The 27,451-nt window shown below is 32.5% G+C and overlaps 2 protein-coding genes across 2 annotated transcripts in view; both read left to right on the plus strand.

Moving 5' to 3' along the window:
- LOC134701866 (protein fem-1 homolog B-like) lies at window positions 1–9,774 on the plus strand. The gene is made up of 6 exons (XM_063562981.1): window positions 1–60; window positions 6,405–6,503; window positions 7,505–7,603; window positions 7,940–8,038; window positions 8,685–8,792; window positions 9,766–9,774. The coding sequence occupies exons 1-6, from the start codon at window positions 1–3 to the stop codon at window positions 9,772–9,774; spliced, it is 474 nt and encodes a 157-aa protein (XP_063419051.1).
- A 665-nt stretch (window positions 9,775–10,439) lies between these two features.
- The window catches only part of LOC134701867 (uncharacterized), a 42,417-nt gene continuing 25,405 nt past the window's right edge, over window positions 10,440–27,451 (plus strand). The window contains exons 1-3 of the mRNA XM_063562982.1: window positions 10,440–10,532; window positions 19,708–19,759; window positions 24,952–25,209. Of these exons, the coding sequence (XP_063419052.1) occupies window positions 10,518–10,532; window positions 19,708–19,759; window positions 24,952–25,209 (325 nt within the window). The 5' untranslated portion in view covers window positions 10,440–10,517. The remainder of the gene's footprint in view (window positions 10,533–19,707; window positions 19,760–24,951; window positions 25,210–27,451) is intronic.

Below are 27,451 nucleotides of genomic sequence, written 5' to 3' on the forward strand. Positions count from 1 at the left end.
ATGAGACATACAAATACAACAACTACAACACCTGGTCTCGACCTGGCCTCACCACTCATGGTAAATAGACAAACACATATGACAACAAACAACACATAGTCTAGACCTGACTACTCAGAGTAAATAGACATACAAATACAACAACTAACACCACATGGTCTCGACCTGACCTGACCGGACTACTCAGAGTACATAGACATACAAATACAACAACTACAACACCTGGTCTCGACCTGGCCTGACTACTCATGGTAAATAGACAAACAAATATGACAACAAACAACACATGGTCTGGACCTGACTACTCAGAGTAAATAGACATACAAATATAACAACTAACAACACATAGTCTTGACCTGACTACTCAGAGTACATAGACATACAAATACAACAACTACAACACCTGGTCTCGACCTGGCCTCACCACTCATGGTAAATAGACAAACAAATATGACAACAAACAACACATGGTCTGGACCTGACTACTCAGAGTAAAAAGACATACAAATATAACAACTAACAACACATAGTCTGGACCTGACTACTCAGAGTACATAGACATACAAATACAACAACTACAACACCTGGTCTCGACCTGGCCTCACCACTCATGGTAAATAGACAAACAAATATGACAACAAACAACACGTGGTCTGGACCTGACTACTCAGAGTAAAAAGACATACAAATACAACAACTAACATCACATGGTCTCGACCTGACCTGACTACTCAGAGAAAATAGACAAACACATATAACAACACAAAACACATGGTCTGCACCTGACTACTCAGAGTAAATAGACAAACAAATATAACAACAAACAACACTTGGTCCGCACCTGACTACTCAGAGTAAATAGACAAACAAATATAACAACACACAACACATAGTCTGGACCTGACTACTCAGAGTACATAGACATACAAATACAACAACTAACAACACATGGTCTGCACCTGACTACTCAGAGTAAATAGACAAACAAATATAACAACAAACAACACATGGTCCGCACCTGACTACTCAGAGTAAATAGACAAACACATATAACAACACAAAACACATGGTCTGCACCTGACTACTCAGAGTAAATAGACAAATAAATATAACAACTTACAACACATGGTCTGGACCTGACTACTCAGAATAAATAGACAAACAAATATTAAAACTTACAACACATAGTTTGGACCTGACTACTCAGAGTAAATAGACAAACGAATATAACAACTAACAACACATGGTCTTGACCTGACCTGACTACTCAGAGTAAATAGACAAATACATATAACAACTTACAACACATGGTCTGGACCTGACTACTCAGAGTAAATAGACAAACAAATATTAAAACTAACAACACATAGTTTGGACCTGACTACTCAGAGTACATAGACATACAAATACAACAACTACAACACCTGGTCTCGACCTGGCCTCACCACTCATGGTAAATAGACAAACAAATATGACAACAAACAACACATGGTCTGGACCTGACTACTCAGAGTAAAAAGACATACAAATACAACAACTAACATCACATGGTCTCGACCTGACCTGACTACTCAGAGAAAATAGACAAACACATATAACAACACAAAACACATGGTCTGCACCTGACTACTCAGAGTAAATAGACAAACAAATATAACAACAAACAACACTTGGTCCGCACCTGACTACTCAGAGTAAATAGACAAACAAATATAACAACACACAACACATAGTCTGGACCTGACTACTCAGAGTACATAGACATACAAATACAACAACTAACAACACATGTTCTGCACCTGACTACTCAGAGTAAATAGACAAACAAATATAACAACAAACAACACATGGTCCGCACCTGACTACTCAGAGTAAATAGACAAACACATATAACAACACAAAACACATGGTCTGCACCTGACTACTCAGAGTAAATAGACAAATAAATATAACAACTTACAACACATGGTCTGGACCTGACTACTCAGAGTAAATAGACAAACAAATATTAAAACTAACAACACATAGTTTGGACCTGACTACTCAGAGTAAATAGACAAACGAATATAACAGCTAACAACACATGGTCTTGACCTGACCTGACTACTCAGAGTAAATAGACAAATACATATAACAACTTACAACACATGGTCTGGACCTGACTACTCAGAGTAAATAGACAAACAAATATTAAAACTAACAACACATAGTTTGGACCTGACTACTCAGAGTACATAGACATACAAATACAACAACTACAACACCTGGTCTCGACCTGGCCTCACCACTCATGGTAAATAGACAAACAAATGTGACAACAAACAACACATGGTCTGGACCTGACTACTCAGAGTACATAGACATACAAATACAACAACTTACATCACATGGTCTCGACCTGGCCTCACCACTCATGGTAAATAAACAAACACATATGACAACAAACAACACATAGTCTGGACCTGACTACTCAGAGTAAATAGACATACAAATACAACAACTACAACACCTGGTCTCTACCTGACCTGACTATTCAGAGTAAATAGACAAACAAATATAACAACATACAACACATGGTCTGCACCTGACTACTCAGAGTAATGAGACAAACAAATATAACAACTAATAATACATGGTCTGGACCTGACTACTCAGAGTACATAGACATACAAATACAACAACTTACATCACATGGTCTCGACCTGGCCTCACCACTCATGGTAAATAAACAAACACATATGACAACAAACAACACATAGTCTAGACCTGAGTACTAAGAGTAAATAGACATACAAATACAACAACTAACATCACATGGTCTCGACCTGACCTGACTACTAAGAGTAAATAGACAAACAAATATAACAACTACAACACCTGGTCTCGACCTGGCCTCACCACTCATGGTAAATAGACAAACAAATATGACAACAAACAACACGTGGTCTGGACCTGACTACTCAGAGTAAAAAGACATACAAATACAACAACTAACATCACATGGTCTCGACCTGACCTGACTACTCAGAGAAAAATAGACAAACACATATAACAACACAAAACACATGGTCTGCACCTAACTACTCAGAGTAAATAGACAAACAAATATAACAACAAACAACACTTGGTCCACACCTGACTACTCAGAGTAAATAGACAAACAAATATAACAACACACAACACATAGTCTGGACCTGACTACTCAGAGTACATAGACATACAAATACAACAACTAACAACACATGGTCTGCACCTGACTACTCAGAGTAAATAGACAAACAAATATAACAACAAACAACACATGGTCCGCACCTGACTACTCAGAGTAAATAGACAAACACATATAACAACACAAAACACATGGTCTGCACCTGACTACTCAGAGTAAATAGACAAATAAATATAACAACTTACAACACATGGTCTGGACCTGACTACTCAGAGTAAATAGACAAACAAATATTAAAACTAACAACACATAGTTTGGACCTGACTACTCAGAGTAAATAGACAAACGAATATAACAACTAACAACACATGGTCTTGACCTGACCTGACTACTCAGAGTAAATAGACAAATACATATAACAACTTACAACACATGGTCTGGACCTGACTACTCAGAGTAAATAGACAAACAAATATTAAAACTAACAACACATAGTTTGGACCTGACTACTCAGAGTAAATAGACAAACAAATACATCAACACAAAACACATGGTCTGGACCTGAATATTTAGAGTAAATACACAAACAAATATAACAACTTACAATATATGGTCTGGACCTGACTACTCAGAGAATATAGACAAGCAAATATAACAGCTCACAGCACATAGTCTGGACCTGACTACTCAGAGTAAATAGACAAACAAATATAACAACACACAACACATGGTCTGGACCTGACCTGACCAGTCAGAGTAAATAGACATACAAATATAACAACTAACAACACATGGTCTTGACCTGACTTCTCAAAGTAAATAGACAAACAAATACAACAACACACAACACATGGTCTGAACCGGACTACTCAAAGTAAATAGACAAACAAATACAACAACTAACAACACATGGTCTGGACCTTACTACTCAGAGTAAATAGACATACAAATACAACTACAACACATGGTCTTGACCTGACCTGACTACTCAGAGTAAATAGACATACAAATATAACAACAAACAACACATGGTCTGCACCTGACTACTGAGGGTAATGAGACAAACAAATATAACAACTAACAACACATAGTCTGGACCTGACTACTAAGAGTAAATAGACAAACAAATATAACAACTAACAACACATAGTCTGGACCTGACTACTCAGAGTACATAGACATACAAATACAACAGCTAACAACACATGGTCTCGACCTGACCTCACCACTCTGCAGGGTAAATAGACAAACAAATATGACAACAAACAACGCATGGTCTGGACCTGACTACTCGGAGTAAATAGACATACAAATACAACAACTAACAACATATGGTCTGAACCTGACTACTGAGAGTAAATAGACAAACAAATATAACAAACAACACATGTTCTGGACCTGACTACTCAGAGTAAATAGACAATCAAATATAACAAAACACAACACATGGTCTGGACCTGACCTGACTACTCAGAGTAAATAGACAAACAAAAATAACAATAAACAACACATGGTCTGGACCTGACTACTCAGAGTAAATAGACATACAAATATAACAACTAACAACACAAGGTCTGGACCTGACCTGACTACTGAGAGTAAATAGACAAACAAATATAACAACACACAGCACATGGTCTGGACCTGACTACTCATAGTAAATAGACATACAAATATAACAACTAACAACACATGGTCTGGACCTGACTACTGTGAGTATATAGACAAACAAATATAACAACTAACAACACTTGGCCTGGACCTGACTACTGTGAGTAAATAGACAAAAAAATATAACAACACACAACACATGGTCTGGACCTGACCTAACTGCTCAGAATAAATAGACATACAAATATAACAAGTAACAACACATGGCCTGGACCTGACCTGACTACAGAGAGTGAATAGACAAACAAATATAACAACACACAATACATGGACCTGACCTGACTACTCAGAGTAAATAGACAAATAAATAAAACAACACACAACACATGGTCTGGACCTGACCTGACTACTCAGAATAAATAGACATACAAATATAACAACACATGGTCTTGACCTGACTACTGTGAGTATATAGACAAAAAAATATAACAACACACAACACATGGTCTGGACCTGACTACTCAGAGTAAATAGACAAATATAACAACAAACAATACATGGTCCGGGTTGTCTGATTTGGGACAGGCACAAAATTTTGAGAGATTAAACCATATTTGCTTTAGTACAATTCCCTGGGGCCCCTTGGCCTATCTAGACCATTGGTATTAAAAATAAAACACAAAATAAGAAACCCTGTACTGTTTAAATACCATTGGTCTGTATGGAAACTGATACTTAGTCATTATACTGAATCAATATTAAATCAAAATTCTCAATTTGAATAGACAGTTTTAATGGAAAAAAAATGTATGCAGGGTTTGATTTTAAAATATTTTTGTTTGTGTTTAAGTTATGGATGGTGAAGTTCTTATTTTGCTTCTTGACAAGAAACAATTGTTTACACTAATGTTTTACTTGGTGTTGTGTTAACAACTTTGATCAGATAGTGATATGTATAAAGATCTAATGTAGAAACATCTTGTAAAAAGGACAAATAGTCGTTAGATTCATGTAATTCCGTTTTACTCATACAATTGTTCTGAATCTGAAAATACTACTCTTTTTTTTTTTTTTTTAGATTAATGATTATTCTGAACCTGCACTAAATCCTGTTGTTAATTAGGCATATTTAATGAACAACAAATGCTTGTATTAATAATAATAATAATAATTATAATAATCATAATAATCTTTATTTAAAGAGGGTCTCATTTTCTTTAGGTTGTACTAAATCAGAAAATAAAACTTGTTTCATGCTTTTTTGAATAATTTATTTTATTAACATTAATGATTAAATGGAATCTACACTAAATCCTTTTTACACACAAAATCATGTTGTTAATTATACAGTTTTAATGAACAAATATTTGTTAGAATCATATAAAGTGGGGTCTCATTTTACTCATAGTATTGTTCTGAATCAGAAAATATATCTTTTTTCATATTTTTTTGAAAAATATATTTTTATTACAATTAATGATTTTACTGAATATACACTAAAATTCTAAATCCTGTTGTTAATTAGAGAGTTTTAATTAATGTTACTGGTCATTTTTGTTTATATTTATTACACAACATTGTCCAGTTTATCAGACAAGTTTTGATGTCAGTTGTATTATTCCAGGATGATGGATACACAGCATTAATGTCGGCTGCCATGAGAGGACATGTGGAAGTGTGTCAACTTCTCCTGGAGAACAGATGTAACAAAGATATCACAGATGTATGTTATCTACTAAATCTGATCACATTACTTTTAATCAACACAAAATCATGTTGTTAATTAGACAGGTTTAATGGACAAGTAATATTTGTAATAATTATATAAAGTGGGGTCTCATTTTACTCATGTTATTGTTCTGAATCAGAAAATATAACTTTTTTCATTATTCTTTGAAAAAATTACTTTTATAAAATTAATGATTATACTGAACAGTCAGAGCTCAGACATAAAAAGTCTGAATCTGCTTTTGACTCATAGAGGTCTAAATTTGTAAGTTTTAGGATTTGTCTCCCTTTAATGTAAGACAAAATACGACTTGAATAAGTCCAATATTGTTAAACAAGAAATAATTGACCAGAATCAAATGTTGCAAATATCGACTCCTACAAGTCGATGAGTGATCAAAATTGGTTAACTTCAAGACCCACGCATATTTATAAGGAGGTCATGCATCTAAATCAAATAATGACAACATTGAAAGCCAATGCTTTGTCTTCTAAAGAAAAATATGAATGAGACTCTAAAAAATCGGAGATAATGTTAATTAACCTTACAATGCAACCACCTGGAATCACACTTAATGAGGTAAAACATCTGTGTTTAGTAAGGATGTTCAATTAGATAATTTTAAAAATATAGATAGCTCAAGTCCTTGTGAACTCTCATACAGGTTTTTGCTGTCATAGGTGGTGTAGTTTGGCCACAAAGTTACATTAAGTTTTTTCAGCAACATAAATAGACCTAAACAAGTCTGTCAATTTCTGACTTAGATAAGTCTCAAATTGAAACTACATTTTTAACATAAATACATGTTTCGACTTATTAAAGTCAAAAACAAAAATAGACTTGTTGATGTCTGAGCTCTGACTGCTGAATCTACACTAAATCCTGTTGTTAATCAGACAGTTTTAATTAATGTGACTGGTCATTTATGTTTATATTTATTACACAACATTGTCCAGTTTATCAGACAAGTTTTGATGTCAGTTGTATTATTCCAGGTTGATGGATGGACAGCATTAATGTGGGCTGCCTGGTGGGGATGTGTGGAAGTGTGTCAACTTCTCCTGGAGAACAGATGTAACAAAGATATCACAGATGTATGTTATCTACTAAATCTGATCACATTACTTTTAATCAACACAAAATCATGTTGTTAATTAGACAGGTTTAATGGACAAGTAATATTTGTAATAATTATATAAAGTGGGGTCTCATTTTACTCATATTATTGTTCTGAATCAGAAAATATAACTTTTTTCATTTTTCTTTGAAAAAATTACTTTTATAAAATTAATGATTATACTGAATCTACACTAAATCCTGTTGTTAATCAGACAGTTTTAATTAATGTGACTGGTCATTTCTGTTTATATTTATTACACAACATTGTCCAGTTTATCAGACAAGTTTTGATGTCAGTTGTATTATTCCAGGTTGATGGATGGACAGCATTAATGTGGGCTGCCTGGAAAGGACATGTGGAAGTGTGTCGACTTCTTCTGGAGAACAGATGTAACAAAGATATCACAAATGTATGTTATCTACTAAATCTGATCACATTACTTTTAATCAACACAAAATCATGTTGTTAATTAGACAGGTTTAATGAACAAATATTGTTAGTAATAATTATATAAAGTGGGGTCTCATTTTACTCATAGTATTGTTCTGAATCAGAAAATACAACTTTTTTTCATTTTTCTTTAAAAAAAATATTTTCATAAAATTTATGATTCTACTACTGGATCTACACTAAATCCTGTTGTTAATTAGACAGTTTTAATGTATGTTATCTACTAAGTCTGATCACATTACTGTTTACCAACATAAAGTTGTTAATAAGACTGGTTTAATGGACAACTATTGTTTGTAATAATTACATAAAGTGGGGTCTCATTTTTCTTGTCTCTTCGTACTTAATCAGGAAATGTAACTATTTTTCATATATCTTTGAAAAAGTTTTTTTTAAATTGATCATTATTCTGAACCATAATAATCAGAGAGATTTTATTATTAAATCAACATATACTCGCCAGAATTATATAAAGTGAGATCTCATTTATCTCTGTGCATTTTAATTGTGTGTTTTAATGTCAGTTGTAGGATATTTTGTATATTATTGATATTGATAACAAAGTATTGTCCATAATATTTACATGTTATTTGGTATCATTATAGAACAGAGGAAGAACAGCTTTACATCTGGCTGCGGAGTATGGACATCTACAGGTCACAAGATGTCTTGTAGAACAAGGAGGTAGCAGTCCCTTGGTCAAAACACATCAGGTAATATTTTACAATATATGCTCAGTATTCAACTAGTAAATAATGCATCACTAAAATGATGTTTAAGATATTTTTGGTCAAACGGATTTTATTTCTCAAGGTTATAGTTACACATATGTCATATGATCCTTTAAATTAAACTAAAAATATGAAAGTGTTTTATTGACTTGTATGGCTTAGTTTTACTCATGAACATACATGACATAGATGATCATATAACATAATCCAGTATTTGTTTTCAAAATCTTCAAAAATAAAATGATTTTGTTTATAGACAACTAACACATTTTGGGTGATAAGTTATACTAAAAGGGGATAATTTTATTATTCCATAATTTGTTAGCCAAGTTATATGAATATCTCAGTTTTAGGGAAAAGAAGCAATAGTAATAACCTATAAGTAAAAGGATAAAATAGCTTTTGATATCAAAAATAATAATTTGTATTGATTCAAAATTAGACCTTGCAATATCCTGAATATGGCACTTGTTGTCATTAAACCCAATGTAAACAAACAAACTGTCAAAAGACAAATACACCAATCCGTTGTTGTGACAATGATAACAACGTTATTAGATAGTATCAAAATAGTCTTAAGCAATACATTAAATAAAGGCAACAGTAGTATACCGCTGTTAGAAATTCATAAATCGATAGAGAAAAAAATAAATCCGAGTTACAAACTAAAACTGAGGGAAACGCATCGAATTAAAGAGAACTACGATACAACAGAAACACAACATTAAAATGAAACACACACACAGTAATGAACTATAATATAACAATGGCCATTTCCCTCACTTGGTACAGGGCATTTTAAAATAAAAATGGTGGACATGCCAAACATCCCGCTTTAATGGCGATGTTAATTATAACATTAAACTGACAACATTACATACCAGGACTATAATACAAATAAATTGGAGAAAATATAATATATAATTCTTCAAATTCTTGTTTTTAATCTATATAGTTGGAATAGTTGCAGAAAAAACTCTTATCTTTGTCATAATTTATGTATTTCCTTATTTATACAATGTCAGTGTTAACACTAAAAACTATGAAATCTGTAAAATAACAATATATAGCTATAGGAGGATATGGATAGGATATACAGAATAGAAAATCATGAATGATAGAAAAAAAACTTCAGGAAAAGAGAGAATTGGGCAAAAAGATGATGAATAGAAAATAATCATGATAATGGGGTGCAAAAAAATGAAGAATAAAGAAAAATGGGGTGCTAAAATATATATAAAAAAAAACTTGACAATAATTTGTCCAAAAAATAAAAAATAAAATAGTTAAAAAAAATTTAATCCTACAACCCTCATCTAGACATAAGGATGCATTAACAGATTTGAAAAAAAAAAAAAAAAAAAACGCGAAAAAAAAAAAACAAAGACTAAATGCTGACAGATTGAAATTATTCCATATGCTTTTAAAAAAAGTTAAAAGCCTTCTTAAAGGCTACAGAAAAAGTTATAAAAACATTCAGAATGTTGTTCATGAGTTATATTTTATAATTGAAAATAATATGGTTAGCACCTGTAAAAACAAAATAACACGCCACTCAGCTGCTACTTGTCTTGTTTATTGTATGATATGTGTTACAAAAGTCTTCTTTGTAATAATCAGATAAAGGCAATATAAAGATTTGCATTTCAGGGTAAGACTCCATACGATCTGGCAGCAGCAGGAGAATTCGGGCCGAATAAAGAAGTGATGGAATACTTACAGGTACACATACTTTTAAATTACAAATGCTTACACTTAGAATAAATCAGGTACAAAACCAGGATACTACAGGGGACATTCTTGTCTTGAAATAAAAATTTCAAATTCTAATGCAATTTCATTGTTATTACGATTTTGATTGAACAAAATCATATAATTGAGACCCTAATTCAACGCTTTACCGGCCTTTCACAAAGCTAAGGCACTTTTTGAATTCAGGATATATTGGTTTGTGATTTCTTCAATAATAAACACAATTAGTAGATGTCTTTTATTTCATTCAATAGTGTTTTAGGCGAAAACAAGCTTTGCAAACTCTATTTGAGATTCTTACACCGACAGTCTGTTTATAACCTCATTTTCATGGTTAACTTGTCTTATCTCAGATCAGGTTTGGGGTAATTGGAATTGTAAGCATTAGTCGGCTATAATTTATTAAAAAAAATTAAGTAATCATTAATCAACCAAAAATTACAAGTAATTTAATTTAATCAATTTCTTTTTAAAATATATTTTAATCCTGATTTTTATTACACAATGTATTACATCCTGATTAAATTGATGAAAAATTCTAAAATTGCGTTTGTTTTCAATATGAAAAAATAAAATATTTCATGTCTTGGATAAACCTTTTTTTATTCATTTTAAATAAATAGGATAACTTTATTTAGTATGTGCATACATGTACCTTGTAAGGTCACCATGTCTGTCAGACAGTTTTCATTTGACCTCAATCTTATTTCATTGTTCAGTGGACAAGTCTTCATGGTCAAGTATATGATCAGATACAATAATCAAAAATTATACTATAATTGGTGTATGAAATGATTGTAAGGTGTACATGTCCAACCGGCAGGTGTCATCTGACCTTCACCTCATTGTCATGGTTCAGTGGTGTAATTTGATTGTTTGTGTTGTTCTTTTTTTATAATATTATATGCAATAGGTCAACTATATTTGGCGTATGGAAGTAAATTACGATGTACATGTCAGTCTGGCAGGTTTATTTGACCTTTTTTTTAGTCATAGGAAAGACTTCCGGTTTGAAACATGCACAAGTACAACCAATCGTATGATAGATAACAAAACTGAAAAATAAATAAGCTAATCAGAGCGTTATCCATATCACATATCATGGTGTTAAGGTCGCAAGAACCACCTCCTTTAAAGTAGTGGACAATTATTTTTCGTGTTTATCTACATGTAAACTACGATTATATGATTATACTACTTTCAATTGATAAATAGAGCTGTATTCTGTCTACTGATTTCTTTGAAATGTTTACTATTTAAGGGATCATACCAGTTGCATATATATATTAAAATAAGTAAAACATGTGGAAACAAGAATGTGTCCATAGTACACGGGTGCCACATCGGCACTATATTTAGTACTGAAGTTGATTGGACTTCAACTTCATCAAAAACTACCTCGACCACAAACTTTAATCTGAAGTGGGACAGACGGACAGATGAACGAACGAACGAACGAATGCACGGATGCACCGACTAGACTTTAAAACATAATGCTCATAAATGGGGCATAAAAATATATTGGTGAAAGTAGTGATATGGCAAAAATGAAAGTAGGGTAGAGATTAGAGGGAGGCAGGACCTTTTTCGGGACGTAGGGATCGGGTGTTTTTAAGCTCAGAATTTGGGTATTGATCCTTACGGGATCCGGGAATATATTTTATGATTTCGGGATATGAATTTCTTTAAATTCTGCATCTCGGGATTTCATTTTTTTATGCCTCGGATTTTGGGATCAGGACCCCTCCGACCACCCTTCAAATAAGCCTCAGTCGGTCTTTGTCATTTATACAAGATTCATATTCTACCATTGGCATGTTAATAAGGCTCTCAAAAGAAAAACCACTGATGGTTTGTCCTAGAAGCATATTTTATTAGACTAATAATGGTCTATATATAAGCAGTTACATTTATTTCATGATCAGTTGAAGCGGTGCAAATTTTTAACTTAATTTGACCATTGTTGACTTTTACCAAAAGTTGCATTTTAGCAAAGGAGAAGAATAATTGTGGTCTGAGGCCAGAAACATTAAAATAATTTAATTTAACAGAAAGGAAACAAATATGAGACTTTGGAAAAAGGTAGAGGGCTTTTGATACCTTTTATGAAATTCTTCATACATAATATCTTTTACAAAAAATCATCCTACAACAGTTAACTAGCTGTTTATGCCCGCAATTTCGCGGGTGTGTTCTTGTGTATATATATTTTATCATATATATATTTTATCATGTATATATATTTTATCATATATGTTTTGTTGCTATATTTATCTTTTATCATAAATATAGCAACAAAACAAAAAAGAATAGAATATACATTCACGTTTTTCTACAATATTTTAACAATTTGATTACTTTGGAAAACAAAAATGTTCATAAATTAGAAACCACTTATAACAACACTACATGTAAATATACATTTCTAAATAACATATTGTTGTGGTTTGTTCCAAGAAATAATCTTCTGAGTAGTCTTTATATCTAATATGGAGTAACTAGGTAGCAGATAGATCCTAGGAATTGCATGTTGGGTTCTTGGTCAAATCTCTACTATAAGATTGGTGACGTCTGATCACAAATATGTAGGTTAGATCCGGTTTATTTGACCTTGACCTAATTTTCACGGTTCATTGCTCAGTGTTAAGTTTTTGTGTTTTGGTCAATTTCTCTTGAACTATAATCAATAGGTCAACTATATATTTGGTGTATCAAATGATTGTAAGTTGTATATGTCTGTCTTGTAGGTATCACCTGACCTTGACCTCATGTTCATGTTTGATTGGTCAATATTAAGTTTTCATGGTTAAGTTTCTTTCTTGGATACTATAGGCAATAGGCCAACTATATTTGGTGTATGGAATGATTGTAAGGTGTATATGTCTGTCTGGCAGGTATGATCTGACCTTGACCTCATGTTCATGGTTAATTAGTAAATATTAAGTATCTTTCTTACATATCAAAAGCAATAGGTCAACTTTATTTAATGCATGTATTTATTGGAAGGTGTACATGTCTTGTATAGTTTGTCTGACCTTGATCTTCTTCATGTTCTTCTCATGGTTCATTGGTCAATGTTCAGTTTTCCTGGTTAATATGTTTCTTAGAAACTTTAAGCAATAGATCAACTATATTTTGTACATGAAACGATTGTGATTTGTACATGTATTTCCGGTTTACTTTATCTGATCTTGACCAGATTTTCTTGGATCATGTAAAGTTTATGTGATACTTGAAGTAAAGCTTTATATTTAGGAAAAGCAACATAAAATCAGTAGCCAGTAAAGGAGGTGAGACATTTCAGCGTGTGCACTCTTGTTTCATGTTGGTCTGTTTTTCAAATAATTATAGAAACATGAGCAATAAGTCAGCTTTATTTAGTATATGGAACAATTTAAAGGTGTACATGTCTGTCTCGTCTTATTGGTCAAAGTTTTTGTGTTTTGATCTGTTTTTCAATTACCATAAGCAATAGGTCAACTATATTTGGTTTATACAAAAATTGTAAGGTTTACATGTCTGTCTAATAGGATTTATCTAGTGTCTGAGTAGAAAGTTGATGAACCAGGGGTATGTCAAAGAACGTCTCGTCCTTTTTCTAAAAAAGTTCATCGGAAGGTACCAAGACCTTGTTGATAAATATTCCGTATCAACTTCTCAAATAATACACGATGGTCTTGATGTATAGATTCTGCGTACTGATGTCGTGTATCATCTTAACAACATGTTTTATTGTTCTTTTATTTGTTTTTGTTCTATTATTAAGATTCCTTTTACTGTTGAATGGTTTTATGTGATATCCTTTTGACGTGGCTCGGTACTTATGCATCTCGTCAATGTGTTTGTATTGGCTTTCATTTTTTGTGATTTGTTTTGTGTATATGACTCTTTGTATTTGTTTTGTGCTTATAACGTGACTCTGTACTTTAAAGATCCCGTCAGTATGATATTTGTCTATAATATGTCATTATGATATATTTCTATTATGAATTACTATATACGTTGAACCACAAGCGTCAAAATCAATTAATGGCGTAGTGGAATAAACAATTTTTGGATTCTCATAAATTCTATGTAGTACTTTTTGACTAGTTTGAATCTCGGTCTATTTCTGTAATTTATTCTTACATACTTTTGATTTTTTAACCCTGTATGCGTACATTGCCTATGTAAATTTTAAAATTGTTTGTATGCACATTGAACGACAAATTTATGTGACGTATATAATTTTTCTGACTTCTGACACTCAAATCAATCCATGTGTTCGTAGATAGTAGATGTTTTTGTGTCCTGTTAAATTGTTCCTTTTAAAAGTTTTGGATTCTCATAAATTCTATGTATAACTTTTGGACTAGTTTGAATCTCGGTCTATTTCTGTAATTTATTCTTACAAACTTTTCATTTTTTAACCCTGTATGCGTTCATTGCCTATGTAAATTTTAAAATTGTTTATAATCTGGTACTTTTGATAACTATTGTATGCACATTGAACGACAAATTTATGTGACGTATATAATTTTTCTGACGATAACAATTTTGTATATGAAATAATTGTAATGTTTGCATGTCTGTCTCGCATGTATATTCTAACCTTGACCTAATTTTCATGGTTTATTGGTCAATATTAAGTTTTTGTTTTGGTCTGTTTTTCAATTACCATAAGCCCAAAGGTCAAATATATTTGGTGTATAACAAAATGTAAGGTGTATATGTCTGTCTGTTATGATTTATCTGACCTTGACCTCACTTTCATAGATCTTTGATGTTTAATTTGTGTAATACTTTTAGTTAAACCTTTATCTTTAAGACTTTCATGAAATCGAAGGTCCGTAAAGGAGGCGAGACATTTCAGCGTGTACACTCTTGTTGAAGACATTTTACCTCTTATTTTTGGAAAAAAAGAGAACGGAAACGAAAAATTCAGCAATTTTTATACGACCGTGCATTTTTATAGGACCGCGCGCATTTTTATACGACCGCAAAAATTAAAATTTTTTTGGTCGTATATTGGTATCACGTTTGCGTCGTCATCTTCGTCCGAATACATTTAGTTTTCGCACTCTAACTTTAGTAAATAAGTGAATAAAAATCTTTGGAAATTTTAACACAAGGTTTATTACCACAAAAGAAAGGTTGGGATTGATTTTGGGAGTTGAGGTCTGAACAGTTTAGGAATTAGGGGCCAAAAAGGGGCCCAAATAAGCATTATTCATGGTTTTCGCACAATAACTTTAGTATTAGTAAATAGAAATCAATGAAATTTAAACACAAGGTTTATGACCACAAAAGGAAGGTTGGGTTTGATTTTGGGAGTTTTGGTCCCAACAGTTTAGAAATAAGGGACCAAAAGGTCCAAAATTGAACTTTGTTTGATTTCATCAAAAATTGAATAATTGGGGTTCTTTGATATGCCGAATCTAACTGTGTATGTAGATTCTTAATTTTTGGTCCCGTTTTCAAATTGGTCTTCATTAAGGTCCAAAGGGTCCAAAATTAAACTTAATTTGATTCTAACAAAAATTGAATCCTTGGGGTTCTTTGATATGCTGAATCTTAAAATGTACTTAGATTTTTTATTATTAGCCCAGTTATCATGTTGGTCCAAATCGGGGTCCAAAATTAAACTTTGTTTGATTTCATCAAAAATTGAATAATTGGGGTTCTTTGATATGCCAAATCTAACTGTGTATGTAGATTCTGAATTTTTTGTCCCGTTTTCAAATTGGTCTACATTAAAAGTCCAAAGGGTCCAAAATTAAACTAAGTTTGATTTTAACAAAAATTGAATTTTTGGGCTTTTTTGATATGCTGAATCTAAACATGTACCTAGATTTTTGATTATGGGCCCAGTTTTCAAGTTGGTTCAAATCAGGATCCAAAATTATTATATTAAGTATTGTGCAATAGCAAGAAATTTTCTATTGCACAGTATTCAGCAATAGCAAGAAATTTTAAATTGCACAGTATTGCGCAATAGCAAGAAATATCTAATTGCACAATAATTGCCTCAAAATTTTAGGAATTAGGGGCCAAAAAAAGGGGCAAAAAACAAGATTGTTTCAAGTTTTATGACAATAACTTGTGTGTAAGTGTATGGATCTTTCTGAAATTGTACTACAAGGTTCCATATCACAAATGGAAAGCTGGAACTGAGTTATGGGGTAGTTGCCTGAAATTATTAGAAAAAAGGGGCCAGAAATAAGCATTTTACTAGTTTCCAGACAATAACTTGTGTTCAAGTGTATGTGTCTCTCTGAAATTGTACTGCAAGTAACTATACCACAAAAGGAAGACCGGGATTGATTTTGGGGGTAATTGCCTCAAAATGTTAGGAAGAAGGGGCCCAAAAGGGGCAATAATAAGCATGTTTCTAGTTTCCAGACAATAACTTGTGTTCAAGTGTATGGATCTCTGAAATTGTACTGCAAGGTACCATACCACAAAGGGAAGGCTGTGATTGAGTTTGGGGGTGGTGAATCATAAGGGGGTTCCAAAAATTTGGGGGGGGGGATTTTTTTCCTCCTTTTTTCCTCTTTTTTTTCTTAAAAATTTTCCATTTTAAGTTGGTTATTTCTGATTTATATATAAAAGCAAATACTAATGGTAAGGCAGAAGATACACGCCAAACAGGATGTGTAAATTATTGTATAAAGTATTGTGCAATAGCAAGAAATTTTCAATTGCACAGTATTGCGCAATAGCAAGAAATCTTCAATTGCACAGTATTGAGCAATAGCAAGAAATCTTCAATTGCACAGTATTGAGCAATAGCAAGAGATTTACGATTGCACAGTGTTGCGCTATTGCAATAAATATTCAATTGTACAGTATTGGACAATAGCAAGAAATCTTCTTTTTCACAGGATTGCGCAATAGAAAGGAATCTTTAATTGAAATTTAACCCATTTAAATTTTTTAAGATAATTCAGCACATTTATTTTGTGTCAGAAACCTATATTATGTCAAAAATTTGATCACAATCCAAATTCAGACAGTATAAGGCTTGAATATTGTGTCCACACTTGCACCCATTGTTCAGGGTTCGACCTCTGTGGTGGTATCAGGCTGTGCTCAGCGAAGCATTTTATTCCATTTGTTAAGGGGTATAACTCTTAAAGTGATGCCACCAAAATTCACTTGATCTGTATATATTTTGTGGTAATAAGCATTGTGTATAAGTTTTATAACATTTGGTTGAGGCCAGAAACCAAATTTGGGATGTACGGGTGGACAAACGGACGGACGGACGGAGGAATGAACGGATGGACAAACAAACGAACCAACACAGACAGATGAACACTATTATAACTCAAAATTTGTCATTTTTAAAGGTCAATAACTCCTGTTGTTAATTGCTTTTTGTCATATTGACATTTTTGTAGATAATGTACAGCTAATAAGTTTATCACGACGGAAGCCAAGTGATTAGAAAGCATGTTTGTGTTGACATGAATTATTATTGATATTATGATTATGGTCATAATTACAAATTAGCTGTTTACAAAACTTTCAGTTTTGATGAATACTAAGAATTTTCTACCACAGGAAAAGATAGTTTTAGCTGTATTTGGCAAAAACTCTTTGAATTTTGGGTCCTTCATACTTTTCAACTTTGTACTTTATTTGACCCTTTTTATGCCCCCACCATAGCGGATCCGGAGGGGGTATTAAATTTTAGTCTTGTCCGTCTGTACATACATCCGTCCGTACCTCCATCCATACGTACGTCCGTCTGTTCGTCCATTTGTTTCCCACTTCAGGTTAAACTTTTTGGTCAAGGTAGTTTTTGATGAAGTTGAAGTCCCATCAACTTGAAACTTAATACACGTTCCCTATGATATGATCTTTCTAATTTTAAAGCCAAATAAGAGTTTTGATTCCAATTTCATGGTCCATTAAACATAGAAAATGATAGTGCAAGTGAGGCATCCATTTACTATGGACACATTCTTGTTGTCTATTATCTTGAAAACTATTTTAGATAGATAGAAAATGTTATTTGAAAAAAAAAATCAGGCATGCAAGATCCACAAAAATGTCAATACTAAGAAAACAATTAGATAACTCCTTAAGCAGTAATAGCCTTAAACAATAATTTTTGACCATCTTATAATTTTTCAAAGATCATCTCCTCTGTAACGAATGTCTGTCATATTTATTTAAGTTAGGCTGTTGGTTTTCTCAATTGAATATTTCATATTTTTCATGTCATGGCCTTTTATAGCTGACTTTATGGTACAGGTTTTTATACAACCGCAAAAAAAATGCGTTCTTATAATGCTATCATGTGGTGGTTGTCATCCAAAGACACATTTGGTTTCCGGACAATAACTTTAGTTTAAGTGAATGGTTCTCTATGAAATTTTACCAGAAGGTTCAATACCACAAAAGGAAGGCTGGGATTGATTTTGGGGTAATGGTACCAACAGTTTAGGAATAAGGGGTCAAATAGGGGCCAAACATAAGCATTTTTGTAGTTTCTGGATAATATCTTGTGTGTAAGTTAATCGATCTCTCTGAAATTGTACCATAAGATTCCATATATCAAAGGGAAGGCTGGGATTTAGTTGTTAAACACCAACAATCAATCAACCTAATAACATTGCATAGTTTTTTGGGCAAACATGACAGATGAACGATATCCAGACACCTTCGAGCCTCTGGCTGGTTTATACCCTATATGTTAAAGGACAATTTTTTTATACTATCGCACATGGATACTTGATTTATTCGATTTTACGTATGCTTAAAAAATTGGACATATACATTTTATCAAGACAAATGGTAACAAGTGTGAGATCACTGCGGAATATTAGAATATTCAACAGATGGAATAAATTTCCATTTAAAGGTGCATTCAAAATGCATTTGCAAATCAACATGAAGCAAGTTTATCATGTTTATGTCTACAAGGGGATGTTTCAAATTCAAAAACCACCTTTACACTGTAAACTATATATATCTATTACTCTAGGCTACACATTTTCCTGAAAAATATGAAAATTTGTTCGATATAAATATTATATAGCGTGAAACATTTGTTTTATAAAGTATATTTTGGGGGGTTGATATATTTTAGAATTTTTATAGTGCAACAAGTGACATGAGTAAAGATATATTCACAGTGCATATTTCTAATTTTCAGACTGTCATGTCAGAGAAATCTTCAGGCGTGACTGCTGGACTAGTGATAGAAGGTAATTTTCTTTAACTTTATTTCATTATAAGTTTATTATTACTCTAGGAATTGCAGAATAACAACATGTTTTTTTTTATAGACGTCATGCAATTAACTGCAATGTATTGATGAGATTAATCACTATAAAATATAACTTGGAGCGATAGCGTTAGCAGCTTTCCAATATATACTAATATATGAAATACATGACATAGCAAGTACCATCAAATATATGGTCTTCTATACGATGCTATAATACATGTTTATCCGTACTTTGCAATTTTAAGCAATATTCTACTTCGCTTGAATTATTTCCCCAAGAAAAAAGGTAGCCATTGTACAGACAATAGGCTGACATAATAGCTGTTAGAAAACATTTAGTTTTGTCTCACCTGTGACCTAAGTCATAGAAAGTGAGACATAACACTCCAATCATGTCATGCATCAGTCATCAAGGTAAAGCTTTTGGTGTAAAGTCTGTTTCTAAGATACTATAAACAAAATGTAAACTATATTTGATGAATATAATTATTGTAAGATGAACATGTCTGTCTGGCAGCCTTATTCTGACCTTGATATCATCTTCATGGTTCATTGGTAAATGTTGAGTTTTGTTTTCGTCCTTTTCTCGGATCCTGTAAGCAATACATTATAGGTCAACTATATTTGGTTTTCGTGATGATGGTAAGGTGAACAAGTCTGTTTGGCAGGATTCATCTGACTAAATCATAATCCTGGTACCTTTGATAACTATTTACACCACTGGGTCCATGCCACTGCTGGTGGATGTTTCATCCCCTAGGTTATCACCAGCTCAGAAGTCAACAGTTTGGTTATGACAAGAATATCAATAATGTGGTCATTTATATAAATTTCCTGCACGAAGTCGAAGGGGACTTAACGTGTGTACTCTGTCTGTCTGTCATTAAATTGCTGACTTAGGACAGGTGAAAACATTACAGCGGGTTTTAACGTTTCAATGGTACCAAACCTTCTCCCGTTTTTAGCTCACCTGACCTGAAAGGTCAAGTGAGCTTTTCTCATCACTTGGCGTCCGTCGTCCGTCGTCTGTAAACTTTTACAAAAATCTTCTCCTCTAAAACTACTGGGCTAAATTTAACCAAACTTGGCCACAATCATCCTTAGGGTATCTAGTTTAAAAAATGTGTCCGATGACCTGGCCATCCAACCAAGATGGTCACTATGGCTAAAAATAGAACACAGGGGTAAAATGTATATTGTGGCTTATATCTTTGAAACCGAAGCATTTAGAGCAAATCTGAAATGGGGTAAAATTGTTGATCAGGTCAAGATCTATCTGCCCTGAAATTTTCAGACAAATCGGACAACCTGTTGTTGGGTTGCTGCCCCTGAATTGGTAATTTTAAGTAAATTTTGCAGCTTTTGGTTATTATCTTGAATACTATTATAGATAGAGATAAACTGTAAACAGCAATAATGGTCAGCAAAGTAAGACCTACAAATAAGTCAACATGACCAAAATTGTCAGTCAATCCCTTAAGGAGTTATTGCCCTTCATAGTCAATTTTTAACAACTTTTCGTCATTTTTTGTAACTTGTACAAAAATCTTTTTCTCTGAAACTACTTGGCCAAATTTAACTAAACTTGGCCACAATCATCATTGAGGTATCTAGTTTAAAAAATGTGTGCAGGGACCCAACCAACCAACAAGATGGCCACCATGACTAAAAATAGAACATAGGGGTAAAATGTAGATTTTGGCTTATAACTCTGAAACCAAAGCATTAAGAGCAATTCAGGTACTTCAAGTAGTTGACGGTCGCAACTCTTCAAATCAAAATTGACGGTGGCAACTCTTCAACTACAGTACTCTTATTACGATTCTAATGCATTTCTATTCGTTAGTTTTTGGACATTTTTCTCTATTTTATAAACTCTATCAACACCCTCATATGTAGGCCCAAATACACGTCAGAAGTGTCCAAGAAAAAAAGATAAAAAGTAAAATCACAATGATACTAAACTCTGAGAAAAATTCAATACGGAAAGTCCCTTATCAAATGGCAAATTCAAAAGCTCAAACACATCAAACGAATGGATAACAACTGTCATATTCTTGACTTGGTACAGGCATTTTCTCATGTAGAAAATGAATTAAACCTGGTTTTATACACGCAGCTAGCTAATGTCTTACCTCTGACTGTTAATTATGACAGTAATTTCATTATATTGACAACAATGTGATAAGAGTACTAATAAACATAATAGTTTAAAATGTCAAAAATAGAGGTACCGCAGTCAACATCGTGTTATAATCTGTAATTGTATCTTTTCTACAAACGAGCCCTGTTTTATCTCAAAATGGTGATTGTATGAGATGTATACATATGCACACAACAAATTGGGAAAAATTCAGAAAAAAAACATCTGTTTTTAGGACAGGGGATGGTGTATGTGTTAATTTTAAATTCAACTGGTCTCTTAGGAATATCCTACTACTTTCCAAGTAAGAAGAAACTTTGTAATCTATCAAATAGCACGATTGTGATTCTTTGATTTATGACTACTCTTTTGAATGAATTAACACTTTATTGTTATCAAAGTTACAAAATCACCGAAGTATCATTAACTTCTGCATACGGACAAACATGTTGAATGAAAATCACTGTGACTCATTGGCCTTTGAATTAATAAAAGCTTATTTAGAAAGCAGTATAATATGTCGAATAAAAAAAATTTCATGACAGAATTTATATATTATAAGCAGTATTTTTTTTTCGATAATTAACAAGGTCTTTCCATGAATTATTTACATTTTAATATGTTCGAGTTGAATCAACTTTAAGTGACATATGGATCATATAATTATGACTTAAAGGATGTAGTGACCAACTTATAACTTTTAAAAACATGACAAGAAATGCTTATAATCAGCACATGATATTTCATTGGCTTGATTTCTACTGTCTTTACAGTCTGTTGACATACATCCAGTTTCATTTCATGAATTTTTATGAGCAGCTACTGATTCATCAAAACTTCATGAACATTCATAAAATACTTTTAATGAACATTTCATGAATTTTTATGAACATCTAGTGATTCACAAAACTTCATGAACATTCATAAATACTTTTAATGAACATTTCATGAATTTTTATGAGCAGCTAGTGATTCATCAAAACTTCATGAACATTCATAAAATACTTTTAATGAACAGTTCATGAATTAAATTCATGAACCTTCATTTATGAATTATTTATGAATTTTCATGTACCATTCATGAACATTCACGAACCATTCATGATAGTTCATGAAGTCATGAATTTCTTCTCGCCGGGGTACATTTACAAATCAATAAATGTATGCGGCGTCCTGTGGAGCATTTATATATATACAGAAAATATCATAAATTACTAATTCAGTTAGCATTTTGTTCCAGTGCAATGCATTTTTAATTGATAAGGGACTATGTATTGCCATGCAATACTCTCAGAATGCTTGTTCTGATTTATTTGCCTGTCATAGTCGATATGTAATATGGTACACCCTTGTCCGTCTTTCTGTTAGCCCTGTCTGTCTGGAGAATGTTTTAATAAAATTTAATGAAATATTTATGCAATATTTGAATTGATGAAATAAATCTTTACTTTGATTTTCAAAAATGTCTTTGTCTGTTGTTCCGTAGTTACTATACTTAAGATGTATGTGAGTTTTGCTCATGTTGTGCATTTGCTATAATAAGTACACTTGGTTTGACTTATTTGAGGTATGCACTAGTCTATTGTTGGGATTGATAAAAGTAGGCTCCCTTGTTATCATTTAATTGTCTTCCTCTTTTACTCTATGGTGCCCTTAACAACCAATTATGCCCTGATTTTATCTTGCATGAGCAACACCACCAATGCCACATGTGAAGCAGGACCTGGTAAATATCCAAGATCACCATACATTATTTCTGTATTTGGTGGGATTAAGTGTTGCTCAATATTTGGATTAGTTTCTAATTTTTGTTTACCGGTCTGTGATGATGGCGAGATGTAAATCATTTAAATAAAGCTTTATATTTAAGGAGATGAAAGACCTTCATGCTTCAAAGCTTAAATACAGATGCTGCTTAATGTTACGAAATTTCTGTCAGCCATATGTATATTGTCCTTGACCTCATTTTAATAGTTCAGCCAGTGCTAAAACAATTGTTTAACACATGAATTTCTGGTTTATTAGTAATATGAACATTTTTTTAATTTTTCATACTAGAGTTATGGGAATTGACTAAATTAACGAAGTATGTTAATGTTATATGTTGTGAATTAAATCACTATGCTAAGGATCAATTAACTCTTTACCATGTTTACACTTTACTTAACATGCTTAATCATTGCGCTAGCTGAGGAAGGTAAATTCATGAAAGCGGGTTGGATCATAAATATGTAAAGTTTTTATTAAATTTACATGGTTGTTGGAATTGGGGAGACTATCTGCACTTTTATTTTAACTGATTTTTATGCAATGCCTATAGTTTTTCATTTTATTCTTGCAACCATTTTAATATGCATATACAAATGTTGTATATTTCTCTACTGTTGCAACTGTTTTACTTTATATAAATAATTTATGCTTGTATTCCTATTATTCTGGAAGAGAAAGTATATGGTATATTAAATGACACAAAATCAACACTACACCTGATAAAACAACACTTGTATTGCTGTTCTTCATTTCACACTTAAGCCGTTAAATATTTAGCCAAATGCCTTATCTCACTGCAAATTCTAGATGTGTACTAGTTGAAGCAGAATCTCCATAATTGATGTCGATGACACATTATCAGTACATAAAACAACTACTGGGTAATATAAACAAATTATGAAATATATTTGGCAAAGAAATTTTTTCAAATACTATCATGAATTGTCCGACATTTTCACTGTAAAATAGGAAAACCATTTTAAAATTGTGGTAAATTCGAGGCGCATAAAAATACATGATAACTTAACAGTAAATTACTTATGAAAAGGCCTGTATTGCTTTCCTCATCACAAAGTTACAATGAAGCCTTCAACGAAAATCCTGACCTGACTTTTTAATCATCTAATTTTGCCGAAAACTAAATATCTAATATTTACAAACAATGAAAAAGTTGCATTATAGAAAATACTTTTATTATAATAAATTGGGTAAAATGTTGTTCTTCATAAAATAACTTCATATCTTTGACTTTGTAGATGCAGTTCCAATTGAAATAAAATTAATGACTGAAAAAAGATCTGTCGAATTGTACCTTACATTACTTGAGTCAGGCTCTGAGAAAAAGAGAGACATACGTTTAGTTGTAGTTGGAAAGAAAGGGGCAGGAAAAACTTCATTGATTAAAAGATTGTTTGGTGAAGATAATACAGATGTTACCAGTACGAATGGAATAGAAATTCACAAAATAAAATGCAAAGCAAAATCTAATGATGGAATATGGAATAAACTAGATGGTATGATGTTTAAAATTAAAAACAAATATAACAAAAGTTAAAATGAATCAATCAATTCCAACATACTTCATTTTACGATCAGATCTGTATTCACAAAATGTAACTTTAAATATGGACACATGTGGATGCAATTGAGAACAACAAGCCTTTGCAAGTCTTGTTTCAAGTGAAGGTCTCATTGTACCTCCTCAGACAGAAGGATGCTTTCCGGGTGGCGGTGGTCACAATAACTGTTTAATAAAGCGTCTTATTTCAAAAGATTAAAAAGCTGGTTTGTCATTATCTCTTTTACTGATGCCTTATCATCTGAGGTTTCAGTCTGGCATATATATATTTGTGTGAGGCTCTGAAGTTTCCTGATAATATCCCTTTCTCAGATATTAAAGGTAACAGGTCATCTTCTTTTTGGTAGGGTTCAACTGAGCTCGACCTTCTTTTCATAGTTCTTTGAGTCACATAATTTTTACCCGGATTCGTGAAAGAAAAATCGGTAATTGATTTTGGGATGTAATGTGGGCGGGCGGGCGTAGGGACGGCTGCCAAACAGTGTCTGTTCATTAACATGAAAACGCTTTGACAAAATCTGTTCAAATTAAGATATGTGATTCAACGATTTTATTTGTTCTCGTTGTTGAGTTTTGGACCTTTCAATAGCAAAATTTATTTTTATCATATGAATTTAGTTATTTTCCTTTGAACAGAAAGTAGTAATTAATTTCTTTGTAATATTGTCTTTTGTTATATTTTTTTTAATATTGAGGGCTGTCTTCATATTGGTCCACATTTAGGTCCAAAGGGTCCAAAATGCACCTTTTTTATCAGTCCCATACGGAAGAAGTTAAAGGGGACTTTAGGTTTGCACTCCCTCCGTTCGTCTGTCTGTCCAGCAAATCAGTTTTCCAAACTTTTTTCCTCATGCTTCAGTTACAGATCAAGTTCAAATTTTGTTCCGGTCTGATGATTTTGTGTAAACTTTTGGTCCTTGAACTTAGAAAATTCACTCAAATAATCAGTTTTCCACATTATTTGTATTCATGCTTGAAGATATTGACTTGATAATTGGTATATAGTTTTATCAAATCAAGTTACAGATCAAGTTTGAATTTTGTTCCGGTCGATGATTTTGCGCAGAGTTATGGTCCTTGGACTTAGTAAATATAAGTAGAAGACTATGTATTGCAATAAATAAACCCATCATATATACCAGGACCGGAATTGCAATACTATTAGAATGCTTGTTTAAAAAAAAATGAATTATTAGTGTTCTCTGATATGCTGAATCTAAATGGTATTTAGATTTTTATGCCCCACCTACGATAGTAGAGGGGCATTATGTTTTCTGGTCTGTGCGTCCGTTCGTCCGTGTGTCTGTTCCTCCGTCCGTCTGTCCCGTTTTTACCCCAATTTCACAGTCCACTGAACATGGAAAATGATAGTGCGAGTGGGGCATTCGTGTACTGAGGACACATTCTTGTTGATTATACTTTGAAAATAGATATAACAGCATATCTAGTTTTAGGGAACTATTTTTTAGTTATTAAATCATATCTAATTTCAGATAACTATTTTTTAGTGATTAAATCATATCTAATTTAAAAGAACTATTTTTTAGTGATTAAATCATATCTAATTTAAGAGAACTATTTTTGCGGCTTACATCAGTGATTCATGGAAATAAGTTTGAGTTATTTCACTTTGAACAGAAATGCTTTGAATAATAAGTATATATAAATGGATTTTAGTCTAATAATAACTGTCTCTGTTGACTTTTTGTGCTAATGCGGCGTAAAGCAACCTTCAATCAATCAATCAATTTATGTTAGTCATTAGTTGTCAAACATTTCTTTAAAACTATTTGTTTTAAGTCCTGTGTGTTATCAAGGTAGATGTCACAGTTGTTATGTGGAATATTAGTTTTGTTGTGTGTGTTAATTAATAATTTGTACTGGATCCTGTTTTTGGGTTCAGATTTGCAAATTTCATTTTCTATGTAAATTAGATAATAATCTATTTTAAATATTCAATCACAATCTAAATTCAGAGCTGTTTTAAGCTTAAATGGTGTGTCCATACTTGCTCAACTGTCCAGGGTTCGACCTTTGCAGAACAATCTGGTTTGCTGTCACTCTGATAGCCTCTTATTCATGATTAGATCTATTCTTAGATAATATAAGTAATTAGTCAACTATATTTGGTGTATAAAACAATTGCAAGGTATACATGTCCATCGGAATGGGTTTAT

Source organism: Mytilus trossulus, unplaced genomic scaffold (genome assembly GCF_036588685.1).
Source record: "Mytilus trossulus isolate FHL-02 unplaced genomic scaffold, PNRI_Mtr1.1.1.hap1 h1tg000358c__unscaffolded, whole genome shotgun sequence".
NCBI classification, from domain to species: Eukaryota; Metazoa; Mollusca; class Bivalvia; order Mytilida; family Mytilidae; genus Mytilus; species Mytilus trossulus.

Bases quoted from the DNA above. Each gene is read 5' to 3' on its own strand.
- LOC134701866 (XM_063562981.1), top strand. From the start codon at position 1: ATGAGACATACAAATACAACAACTACAACACCTGGTCTCGACCTGGCC. The intron at 61-6,404 runs GTAAATAGACAA...GTATTATTCCAG, and splicing joins ACCTGGCCTCACCACTCATG to GATGATGGATACACAGCATT. The intron at 6,504-7,504 runs GTATGTTATCTA...GTATTATTCCAG, and splicing joins GTAACAAAGATATCACAGAT to GTTGATGGATGGACAGCATT.